Genomic DNA, 12,955 nt, shown 5'->3' on the forward strand with positions numbered 1-12,955 from the left:
ACAGGGAACAGGCCCAGGGACCCAAGTGACCAGGAGAACCCCTGAGCCAAAATTTAAAATGACTGTTCTAACATTTCTTGTTGGAAAATAATAAGGCTCAGTCAAAGATGGGGATGTCCCAATCACATTTCTTGCTTGCAACCAGAGTCATTTAATACTGAGTATCTGCTGATGCTGACATCATGTGTTCAGGGACCTACTGTCTCATACTTTGTCCACAATTATTATGTTGTTTATGATTCTATCTGTTGTTGTAATCTAATTTATTTCTTATGTGTAATTATTACCAGGGTGATGCTGCAAAATAAGCCTATAAGAAGAGATTATTTGCAAGTAATAACTAAAGAAAGTTACAAGTGCAATCAGAACCAGTCTTTTTTTTAAACTTTGGTCACAAATGACTAGTATTAATCACTTTTAGATGTTTTTCGTAACTTATAATGCGTTATTTTTCCAGCACTGGTGATATTTTGTTATTCTATAGCCACGATATCCTAAAATGTCAAATTGTCCTCTTTTATTTTGAAGGCGCAAATCTTGTGTTCCAGCCTTATGTTGTGTTGAGTAAAGTTTCTGGATTAGTCGGTGGTCTACGTCACACAGACTGTCCCTGCTTATCACCTGGAACATGTAACAGTGTGTGAAGTTCACAGAGGGCTCCTCTCCACGTGTTTTCAGCTGTCTCCACCGTGTTCAGTGTGTCACAGCCGCAGACATGACTCTGTCTCTGGGATGGCTCTCGGCTCTGGTCGCGGGCTTTTTCTCTGCTCACGTTGTGCAGAAACTCTGCTTCCCATACTTTTGGAGAGACCTCCTCTTTCTGTTGAAGGTAATCAGGTACGGCGTGAAGCTGGAGCTGTTCAAACTGACATCCAGCGTCTGTACGGTCCTGGAAAGGTTCATCCAGCAAGCGCAACGCATCCCCAACAAGCCGTTTGTCATCCACGATGGAAGCATCCACACCTACCGGGATATCGAGCAACGAAGCAACAGACTCGCCAATGTTTTCCTTGAGAGTGTCAATTTGAGGAAAGGAGACTGTGTTGCTTTGCTCATGAACAACGAGCCCGACTTCCTGTGCGTTTGGTTCGGGTTGGCGAAGGTCGGCTGTTCGGTTGCTTTCCTCAACACTAACATCAAGTCCAAGTCTCTCCTACACTGCTTTAACTGCTGTGGAGCCAAAACTGTAATAGTTGGTTCAGGTAAAGCTCTCACCCTCTGTTGTAATCACTGTGTTTCCCAAGGGCCATTCTCCTAAAAGGGGTTTCTGCTCATTTTGCTGCTCTAGGTCAGATATCCACTGCCGCTCCTGGTGTCATTGATCTTTTCATTATAATATTTTAGAAAAAATAGAATACTTTTATAGGATAATATTTAGCTTTAATTTTAACTTTATTTAATCTCAACAAACTTCTGCCCTGTGCCATGTCATCAATAAAACCTAGTCAAGAATGTCAGTGAGTAGCTTTAAATTCACATTGCTCCCTGCTGGCTTTAATCGTATTTAGGATATGATATGAAACTAAGAAACCTGATTATTCATACTTCTGTATGATTCTCACATTATAAAGGTTTCTGATCCTCTACAGGCATGTCTTGACTCCTCAACATCCCAACTCAATTCATATACTGGGCTTCAGATATTACAAGTATCAGACTTTAACTATTGGGTGTCCTGACCATGTTTTATCATTCAGTATTATTTTTAAAATTCCATTTGTGACTATCTTTCCTACATTATACAACTTACAATGGACGGCTTAGGCCTGAATTAAATTTGGTTTTGCATTTTTACAGATGAATAGCTCTCCTATAAGAACATATAACTTGCTGGCTTCGTATGAAATTTTATACAGTGACACTCTCCACATTTGTTTCTGTAATATTCTTTGGAGTTTCAGTGTTGATCACCTGTCATTCCAGCCGTAAATATCTGCATACATAAGTAATAGTAGCCGTACCACATGAAAAGATACCTAATTACAAGTAAAGGTCTTGTATTCACAGAAGTATTAACAGTAAAATATACTCAACCATATCAAAAGTAAAGCATTCATTATGCAGAATGGTCTCTATTCAGTGCAGTATTATATTGATAGATAATAATTATTATTTTTGATATAATTAATATTTATGGAGCATTGTAATGTAGCTGGTCAGGGTGGAGCTAATTTTAACTACTTTGCGGTAGCAAGAAAAAGAAAGATCTGCACTTCTGTATAGATTTGTCTCAACATATGGTCAGATCTTCATTTAAGTTATTATTATGAACAAACAATCGATATTAACCAACAACACACAAACATCAACAATGAAACGATTGCAGCGTTGGGTTAGAGTTACTTTTACTTATTAAAAACACTCAAACATTTAGATTTTGCTACTCACAAGAAGCATCTGTTGATGTGAACCATGCTGCGCAAAAAAGAGATCTCAGAAAACTTACTAGGAAGAATTGTTGATTTGTATAAAACTGAAAAGGGTTACAGAGTCATCAAAACGAGTTTAGATATTCATCAGTTCACAGTTAGACAAACTATCTGTAAATGGAGCCAATTTAGCGCTGTGGCTACTTTCCCTAGAATTGGCGATCACTAAGATGACTCCATATTCACAACGTAGAATGCTCAGTGAGGTGAAAAAACAAGAAGCCCGGAGTAGCAGCTAAGGCTTAAAGGAATCATTGGAGCTGGATAACATCTCTGTTCATGAGTCTGCCATATGCAAATGGCATGGTGCATGGTTGCACAGAGCACGGTGTCCATGGCAGGAAACCATGGAGGTAGCTGCATCTCTGCAAAAAAAAAAAAAAAAAGAAAAATCGCTGCATACCTGAAGTTTGCAAAAAATAATTTGACACACAATACTACTGAGAAAATGTATTGTGGACTGACAGGTCAAGGTTGAATTGTTTGGAAAGAATACCCAAGTTTATCAAGGTAACTTAGAGGATAATGTGAGCGTGGCTGTCTGCCAGCTGAAGCTTAGTTGGGTAATGCAGCAGGACAATGACCCTAAACATCAAAGAATCTATTATTATTAGTATTATGTCAAACAAAAAAAATCAGCTTTTTTGAGTAGCCCAGTCAGAGTCCAAACATTAGCCATATCTTTCCAACAATCACTCTTATTAACATGAAACTTGATCCAGTACGTTCTCATACCGCCCTGAGGCTCTGTGCAAAATTTGGCGCACATTGGCCACTAAGTGGCGCTTTTGTTGCAAAATCATGAAATATGCCAAAATTGTTTTGCCAAACTACTCTTAGGGTGTAAGTGCAATCTTATATGAAAATTTGCACATATCATCTATGTACTCTCATTATCAGTTATAAGCTATGTTATTTTGAAAGAGTTGATACTCAAAAAAATGCAAGCGTTTTAAAGGAAAAACATTTATGCATACAAAGAAAGTGATGTCATATCTTTGCATAGGTCTTTCCAATAAAAATAAACCTTGGCCTAGTAGTTTGCCATGCCACACTGAGGTTCTATGCAAATATTGGTGTGTATTGGCCACTAGGTTGGCGCTTCTACACAAAGTTGAAAAATATGCGAAAACAGCTTTTTCAGATTCGATTTAGACCTAAAATGAGTTTTGGGTTTAAATCCAATCTGCATAAATTGCTAATTTAGCATTTAATGTCTCTCAATTATCGGATCACAGGTTCACTCAACCCAAAGTCCAGGGTTTATGCCAGGCTAGTTTAACCATGCTCCCTGGAATACCACTCTGAAACATTCCAACCTTGGTGGAATGTTTTCTAATGTCTGTGCTGCTCTCAACCTGAGACTTGCATTTTGCCCGTGGACCTGCAAGTCCGACCTTCATCTTCTCAACAGACTGCAGGGTGCGAATTGCGTGGGGGAGCTTGGACCCCATTAATACCTGCCTGCAACTATCGTTATTATTTGGGGTCCAAGCCTGAGGGGGCTGGGGGCCATGCAAGCAAAGCAGTTTCTGAACAAAACTTTGCAGATAGAATCTATGGGCTCTCAATATAAAAAATTATTTAAAATAATTGTATCACCATCAGATGTATCATCTACATGATCACAAGTTATTGTGAGTTTTTATACTCCAAAAAATGCAAACGTTATAAAGGAAAGGCTTGTATTTATGAAAAGGAAGTGATGTCATATCTTTGTCTGTCCAATTAACACCCAAAACTTGGGGTAAGCCACAAGAGGTTCGCTCAACCCCATGCCCAAGGTTTATGCCAGGCTAGGGCCAGGCTTTCTTATTTTCCTCCGCTAAAAGTGTTCCTGCAGTAAAAATGTAAGAGCAAAATTCCCCAAAATCGGCAGGGGAGTTGCAAATTCCAACCATTATTCAGGCACCAAAAATGATACTCATTGTCACCCCTACTGGTGCAAAAGTGAAAGCAAAACAAACTAGTCATCTAATTTTCACAAAATTTGGAATACATCATCTACAGACTATGCTGGCAAAAATGTATCAAAGGAATTTGAATACATCCATCCGTTTTGAAATTATCAATCTTTAAACTGGTGTCTGTAAGTTCAATTTTACATAGATGCTCAGAAATCAAAATTGGCTAAAGAAATTGTAACCATACTTGGATGCTAGGTCCTAGTTTTGCTAAACAGTCTATGGATTATCTGGGTGGCGCCAAAAAATGCAAAAAGTTTATATCTTGTAACGTGCTGCATGGACTTGTAAGAAATTTGGTTCGAAAGATCTAGGGTCATGACTCAGTCGATGCATGCAATTTGGTAATGATTGATTAAAGTGGCTGTTGCTTGTTAAAAATCTAAATTTCTACACATTTCAAATACCAAAAGTCACAAAATAAAAATAAATCAATCGTAGGACCTACAGAGTTGAAATTTTTTCAGCACATCCACTGAATTTTGACAAGTTTACTTCACTGCAACCTATAGTAAAGTCTGAGACACTATATTTTTCAAATATGCAAAATCAATTAACATTGATATCTCCACCAGTATTCATTCAAAGTGTTTCAATGTTTCTATATAGATAGATAGATAGATATAGATATCATATATATAGATATAGCTGCAGAGATGATCCAGTTTATCATTCAGCGTCTGTGACTGAACTACAATTAAATAATGATATTCCTAAAGACGATACAGGAATGCTCAAAATGAAGATATATAACTAATGCAAACTGAGCATAGGTTACGTTATAACATAAACTTCACTTTGATAATTTTACCACAGCAGTGTAACATTCATAGTTTGCCTGTGGGTATAACATTGTCTAAAGTTAATAAGTAACAGTAACTTACATAATCATTTTGTTTTTGTGAACGGCTGGATGGAGCGTTGCTATAAATGCTGCTGCCGCAAGGAATTGTGGGAAAGCATTATCTTTCTTTTCATTAAGGAAAGTCCAGTGTACCTTAAGCTAAAGGAGATAAGATAGGAAGCACTGCAGCTCCTTTCATTAGCATTTACAGAATTTGACCAGCTGTTATCATGGCTGCCACTTACTTCTGGGTCATTTCAATAAGGTAGGAACCTTCTTAAGCAAAAAGGACTATTGGACCGCAGGCTTTCTCTTCTCTTTCTCCCAGGCCTCCACCAGCTAGATGGATTAGGGTTTTGTGTTGTTTTTTTTTTTTTTGCACACATCAGAAACAGTTAAATCATCCACACACTACATTTATTACTGACCTAGCTGACTAACATTATTATGATATTTTATCTTTAGTGGACAGTAAATGTCATTTTAGAAACTTTTTAAAAATATTGTGATTAGTCTTTCAGCTATTTATCAGTAATTGTGTAATTTTGGTGAAGATTATAACTTCAGCTGCATTAATTCCCATAGACTTCTGTTGTATTAAACTTTGAGGTTGTGAAAACATGAGACCACTATAATAACTCACCACTCTCCATAATCACTATGACAAACTGATCACCAGCGAATATTACATCATGGTTAAGTGTCACAGATCATTATGTTATTCACGCTCATTGACTTCAATGTAGTACTTTACTAACTGTATGCAAAACTAAGTTGATGGTTAGTGTCAACTGCTGTCAATGAAAGCTGTATTTTCCTGATGTATAGAGATCTAAACACATGCCCTGTAATGGTAAGGTCACCTGTTCAAATCCAGCCTTTCACCCAAGATGTGTGCATCTTCCTTTTTCTGCCGATCTGTTCTGAACTCTTGTGATTTAAAAGTTGGCATGCGATATACTGTGCTACTTTTGCAGTTTCCAAACTCAATTTATCAATCTCCCTTGACAAATATATAATTAATGTAATTTCTTTTTAGCATTACTTTTGTTTGCTAAAAGTAGGGAAAAAAAAATTCAAAATTCTTTTATCATTTTAACCTCTCAAGTCAGCTGCAACACACTTACACTGGGTGTGTGAAATTGATTACATAAGATTATATATGCGTGTGTCATAATTGATTAAAAGCATGTTAAGAGGATAGTCATTTATCTTTTTCTTTAATGACTGAATTAATTGTTTTTCATTAGGACATTAAAATCAAATCACATTGATTTGATTTTAATGTTTGATTTGTCTTTATTTAGACATTTCAAATCTTCATAGCCACAAAAACAACTCCAATGGGATGGGATGATAATGTTGTTATGTGTCTGCTGGATGTGGAAGAAGGCAGCATAGTTTAAATAGTTTAATATTTCTAAAAATGCAACTTTACATACAGTTTGAAGTACTGGTATTTACCTCGATTGTTTCCAATTTGTAAGACTTTACACTCCAAAACATTATAGAGGCAAATAATGTAAAGTTAAGTCTGTCTAAGTATTTAGACAGTGACACATTTTTTGTAATTTTGCCTCTGTACACCACCACAATGGATTTGAAATGAAACCATCAAGATGTGACTGAAGTGTAGACTTTCAGCTTTAATTCAAGGGGTTTAACAAAAGTATTGCATTAACTGTTTAGGAATTACAGACATTTTCAACATAGTCCCTCATTTTCAGAGGCTCAAGTATGGCGTGGCCTGTTCCCTCGTTATTTCATGACAAATCCAAGTGTTGAATTTGCATTTGGTAGCTGATCATGGGAATTCTCAATATGCGGTCCAAAGAGGTGTCGATGCAAATGAAGGAGACAGTCATTAGGCTGAAAAAATAAAACAAAACAAACATATCAGACAGATGGCAGAATATTTGGGAGTGGCCAAATAAACTATTTGATACATTCTTAAAAAGGAGGAATGCACTGGTGAGCTCAGCAACACCAAAAGGCAGAATTCTTTCCTTTGTGAAGAGAAATGTCTAGCCAGGTCAAGAACACTCTTGAAGAGGCAGGTGTATCATTGTAAAAGTCTTCAATCAAGAGACGCCTTCATCATCTAAAGAAGCCCACCCAGTTCTCGGACAAGACTCTTTGGACAGATGAAATCAAGATTAACTTGTACCAGAATGATGGGAAGAGAAGAGTATGAAGAAGGAAATTTTAACGGCTCATGTTCCATGTATGGTCATGTATGGTTGCCAATAGAACTGGGTCACTGGTGTTAATTCATGATATGACTGCTACTGGAAATATCAGGATGATTACTGAAGTGTAGAAGGCTATACTATCTGGTCAGATTCAGCCAAATGCTGTAAGACTGATAGGACGGTGCTTCATAACAGATGGATAATGACCCAAAACACACAGCAAGAGCAACCCAAGAGCTTCTCAAGGCAAAGAAATGGAATATTCTTCCACGGCCAAGTCGGTCACCTGACTTAAACCCAACTGAGCATGGTTTTAACTTACTAAAGACAAAACTGAAGTCAGAAAGACCTACAAACAAGCAGCGACTAAAGGTGGCCGTAGCAAAGGCCTGGCAAAGCATTTCAAGGGAGGAAACTCAGCATTTTGTGATGTCCATGGGTTCCAGACCTCAGGCAGTCACTGACTGCAAAAAATTTTCCCGTCAGTATTAAAAATAACCCTTATATTTATTATTATGTTCGTTTATCCAGTTATTTTTGAGCCTCTGAAAACAAGGGACCTATTTATGAAAATGGCTGTATTTTCTGAGCAGTTAATGTGATATTTTTGTTAATGTCTTACCAGGTCACTGTTGTTTTCAAATTCAGCTGTGAGCTGTGTGGAGCTCCAGTAAGAGATCTAACTGATTCTTTAACATGGGAGTGAACTCTGAGAACTGCCAAATCTATTGCAAAACAATTTAATGTGGAATATTTGCCATCAATTGTAATGATACAGCAGTATAATATGACCATATTCAGCTTCCACCCATGTTTCACTGTAAGAATCCTGTTTCTGCAGTTAACAGGATTCACCATGCTGCAGCCATGTGACAGGATGAAAGATAATTGCTCAACCAAACAAGCATGATGTTGTCAGGGACACTGTCCTCACTACAACCCCAGTGCAATAGGAGAAGGATTCATGGAATAGCTGGAACAGACAGACACTGATAGTGTCCACAGAATATTGTACTTGCTATTGAAGCCATTCTTTTTATGACAGTTGTGGGCATAATCTTACTCAAGAGTGTAAAGGATCCTGCAAATTGAAATATATTTTAATGCTAAAGATGAAGAGTCATGATGAGGAATCTGAGAAAAAACAGATTCAGGCACTCCTGGTTCAGGACTATTGAGCAAAAAATCGATTCTAGAGGTTAATGCCATGCTTTCAAGAGTAATGCCATGAATAGTCTTCATTATTTATTATAATTATTTTCAGTGAACTTTATGTAAAGTGCAATAAACAGAAAAAACTTAAATCAAATCAATATTTGCTATTACTGACGTTTGCCTGTAAAACGGCATCAGTTCTCCTTGGTGCACCGGGTTACAGTTTTTCAAGGTACTTAGCAGGTACATTTTTCCAAGCATCTTGGAGAACTTAGGCTGTCTCAGTGTCTTCTGTCTCTTCATATCATCCCAGACTGACTCCATGATTTTGAGTCAGGGCTCTGTGGGGGCCAGACCATCTGTTGCAGGACTCCCTTTTCTTGTTGTCTCTGAAGATAGTTCTTTATGGCTATTTTCAGAATTATGGCTGTATGTTTGGGCTTGGTGTGTTGCTGCAGAATGAATTTGGGACCCGTTGGATACTTCTCCGATGGTATAGTGTGAAGGATAATAATCCAAACATCTAAAGTGCCTAAAAAATTTTCAAAGTGGTGTATACTATATAAACTAAGGTCAGTATACGTGAAATAATATAAGGCCTATTCTCAGTCACTCACTGTTGTGCAGATTTGCAGATAAATATTACACTTATAATAAAAAATGAATAATAATTATGTATGCTAATTGGTTGAATGTATTTCTTTCATTATGTTCAAAAGAAAATTTCCTTACATTTTAGAAAGAAACAAGCACATATGACATCATGCGTATTTGGCAGTGATGACGCTTTACAATATGGGACAGCTATGTAGCCTCTCCTCTCCACGAAAAACTTTAATCCAAGTAGATTTCACCATGAGGTCTGATTTAGTTTTTCAGGATTGATCATCACAAAGATTATGTTGAGGAAAGAGTTCTAACAGTGTTTCTTTTAGCTTTATTTACAGTGACAAATCCTACTATCTTTTCCTCTGATAATTTGTATTTCTGTTGTCAACCTGGGAAACACGTGGCTGATGCAGTGGCTATTTAATAAGGATTTAAAAAGTTGATTGAAGTTGACAATACTAATTGGAAATAAAGAAATCTTGTGGCTTTTTTAGGCCCACCCTTAAGGCACCCAAGGTTGCCACGGTACCCACTTCGGGACCTTACAGTTTAGGAGTTAAATTTAAAATTGCTGTAGCGGCACCACTGTGCATTTGTTTTTTTTGTGTCTGTAGCAACAATGTATCCTTATCAACAATTTGCTTGCTGTAGTAGTTATTGTTCCTTTTTAGGGTGGAAGGAGCAGAAGAATTAACAAAAAACAGTGTTTCTGCGCCATGGGCAAAGGCTCTTATTTTTTACATGCCATCTTCATTCATCTTGTTTTATAATTCCTGGAGGGCAGGGCTATAATAGTGGTCAATACTCTGAGCTTTATTTTTGTTTTTCCTACGTGGTAATAGAGTAGGATTTATAGATGTACACATAGCAGATTGCTTGGGTAATCCCTGCAGTGCTAACATGATTACAATAAGGACTAGCAAAGCAGAGTGTTACACTGCTATGTCATTTCCTTTTATAACTATGGTTTGTTTACTTTGTGTTGCATCAGAGAACACTTATATCCTATGAAACAAGACAACCAGAAAATATTATACAAATGCAATCTATGTCCATACATTTACAAAGTCCCAGTCAGGACTTGTGAAATACTTATATATGTGATTTAAGATTTTACAGAGGAGGTTCAAGATGACATTTGGCTCAGTGTATAATTTCAGTTTCAATTTCAGTACTGAGAAAGAAAGTTGCATACACTGATAACAGTTTCATTCTTAAAATATCCAGTCACTCCAGGCAGAGTCACCATGAAACATTAATACTAGTTGCACAATTCTTTTAAAAGTACATGTCATATTATATATTATTAGCTTCGTATATGCTCTGATGTCTCTACATCATACTCAGAAAACACATTAGTTTACAATAAACTTACAAGTAGAACTTTATGATAAGAGTAAGTAGGAAGCAGCTGGTTAAGAAGGATAAGTAAAACAAAGAATATGATTCAAAGTATCCTTTTCACAAAATACAGTTTGGCTGTCCCCATCTCCCAGATTTAGTGGAATGTCTGGATGGCATCCTAACCAGCCTGCTGGAGGACGACATTCAGGTGTGGGCCATGAAGAGCCAGAGTGAGCACACACAGGTGAACACTCTGTTGGATAAAATCGATGCTGCCTCTGAACAGCCCGTACCAGCAGTGTTACGTGCCACCACCTCCCTCAAATCCCCCACCCTGTACATCTTCACCTCTGGAACAACTGGTGAGTGTGACATCTTTATTTATTTTTTTAACAGGTCAGTGAGGAGTGATATTTTAAATCTTATTGTTAATTTTTCAATTAGCACAGCTCATACTAATAATACACGTTTATGTTTCATAATCTGAGAATTTGAGTTTATGGAAAAAAATCCTCAAATAGAAGATGCTATGTCATGTAAATGGTGCTTAGTGTATAATGTGAAATGTTAATGTTAATGTTCTTATAATAGGGATAACCAGTTTTAAACATTTCCTTTTGATAGCTCTTAGTTATAATGAAGAAATAACCCATAGTTGTTGAGGTAAAATTTCATCATTGATAAATCTGTGTTGTTGGATGTTGGATGATCCCTTTTAAACCTGTGTATAACACTGTAATGTATGTAAAAGATTTTACTTTTTAAGCGCTTTTGCCAAGAAAACTGTCAAGAGACCCTTAAGCACTGGTTACATGTTGAAAATATAGTTGAATGCCATCAAAATGTCAAAACTTTCATTTTTCAACAAAATGTTGTCCAGTTTGAACAGATGGAGACATCTTTTCTTTGCTGTTATCAGCTGCTCAAACAGTAAATTAAAACTCAGAAAAAATAAATAAAAAGCTACAAGCATCTGGTCCATCAAATCAATTTTACTTTTATAAATCTCCATTAAATCCTTATATTTTGATACATTCTGAGGAACATGCTGACAAAGTACTGACCAGGGATCACTAAAGACAATAGTGGCCACCTATATCTTGGTATGTTGGTACTATCTCCTCATTTCCATGCTGAAATTCCACTTTTACAGTGTCATGTTTCCATGTTTTAATTGCTTTTCTTTTGGCTTCTACAGTGACAGTAATCATGGAATTTGATGATTTAAATTATAAGCTATTAGGGTGCAGGGTTTAATTACCTCCACTATATATCACTTTCACATCCAGACTGTAGAGGTCGAACAGATGTGGTATGCCCCCCCGTTAGAGGGGGAGATTGCAATGCACTAATCAGCTGTCAGATTCGTAAAACAATTTAAAATTGTTCTTGTTAAATTATTCTTATCATGATTTTCCTCAGTGATTAATCTGTTGACTAATGAGTTAGTGTCTTTTTTTGAGTTTCTTTCTGGTCATCATAATTTCCTAAAAATGCATCTTTACATACAGTTTGGTTACTACTGCTACTGTTACTTTTTTTTTATTAAAAATGGAGTTCTTACAGCTTGTTCCTCCACTCCCAAATGACCCAAAAATCAGTTAATGCAAAATTAATTAAATAAAGAATCAAGAATTTTATAAGCCAAAATAAAATTTTTAGATTTAATCATTAAACTTTAAGGAGATAAATGACCATAATCAATGAATCTGTTTTGTAATGACAGCGTCCTTCATTTGCATCGACACGTCTTTGGACCGCATATTGACATTTCCCATGAACAGCTACTAAATGCAAAATTAACACTTGGAATCAACTCCAGACCTTTTATCTGCTTAATTTGTCATGAAATAGCGAAGGACCAGGCCACACCTGGTCATGAAACTGATCAATTGTCAATTATCCAACTACTTCTGAGCCTCTAAGGGACTATGTGTATAAAAATAGCTGTAATTCCTAATGGTTAATGTGATATTTTTGTTAAAGTCTACACTTCAGTCACATCTTGATTGCTTTGTTTCAAATTCATTGTGGTGGTATACAGAGGCAAATAACGAAAATTGCGACACTGTCCAGATACTTATGGACGTAACTGTATGTTCATCAACAACTTTTTTTAAATATGATTAGGACGAGACGACGATGAGACGGCTCCTACGTCATTAAAACTGAGTGACTTTATCGACACATTACATACAAATGTAGTTTAAAAATTAAAAAATTTACCAAAATCTCTTTATATTTTACAGTGAAGGGAATAGAACATGATGGCAACAAAACGGGTTGACATTTGGACCCAATTCAAATATAACACTGTCAAGAGAAAAAGGGAGTGTGTAGTAATTTATTGTCAGGAGAGAAACACTGCGGCTACGAAATCACTGCAAAAAAAAACACAATTCTGAAGAGACACCACAC

The 12,955-nt window shown here is 36.6% G+C and overlaps 1 protein-coding gene across 8 annotated transcripts in view; it reads left to right on the plus strand.

Annotated features, from left to right (window-relative positions):
- Positions 1–574: 574 nt before the first annotated feature.
- The window catches only part of slc27a6 (solute carrier family 27 member 6), a 56,666-nt gene continuing 44,285 nt past the window's right edge, over positions 575–12,955 (plus strand). For 7 of the 8 annotated variants that reach the window (XR_005706944.1, XR_005706943.1, XR_005706945.1 and 4 more), the window contains exons 1-2: positions 576–1,202; positions 10,690–10,899. Coding sequence is in view for 4 of the 8 variants with exons in the window: in XM_040123214.1 (XP_039979148.1) it covers positions 716–1,202; positions 10,690–10,899 (697 nt within the window). In the remaining 4 variants the exon portion in view is untranslated. Of the gene's footprint in view, positions 1,203–10,689; positions 10,900–12,955 lie in introns of all 8 variants that reach the window. The other variant, XM_040123216.1, reaches the window with a different exon arrangement.

The sequence above is a fragment of the Xiphias gladius genome, unplaced genomic scaffold (assembly GCF_016859285.1).
Source record: "Xiphias gladius isolate SHS-SW01 ecotype Sanya breed wild unplaced genomic scaffold, ASM1685928v1 HiC_scaffold_1481, whole genome shotgun sequence".
NCBI lineage: Eukaryota > Metazoa > Chordata > Actinopteri > Istiophoriformes > Xiphiidae > Xiphias > Xiphias gladius.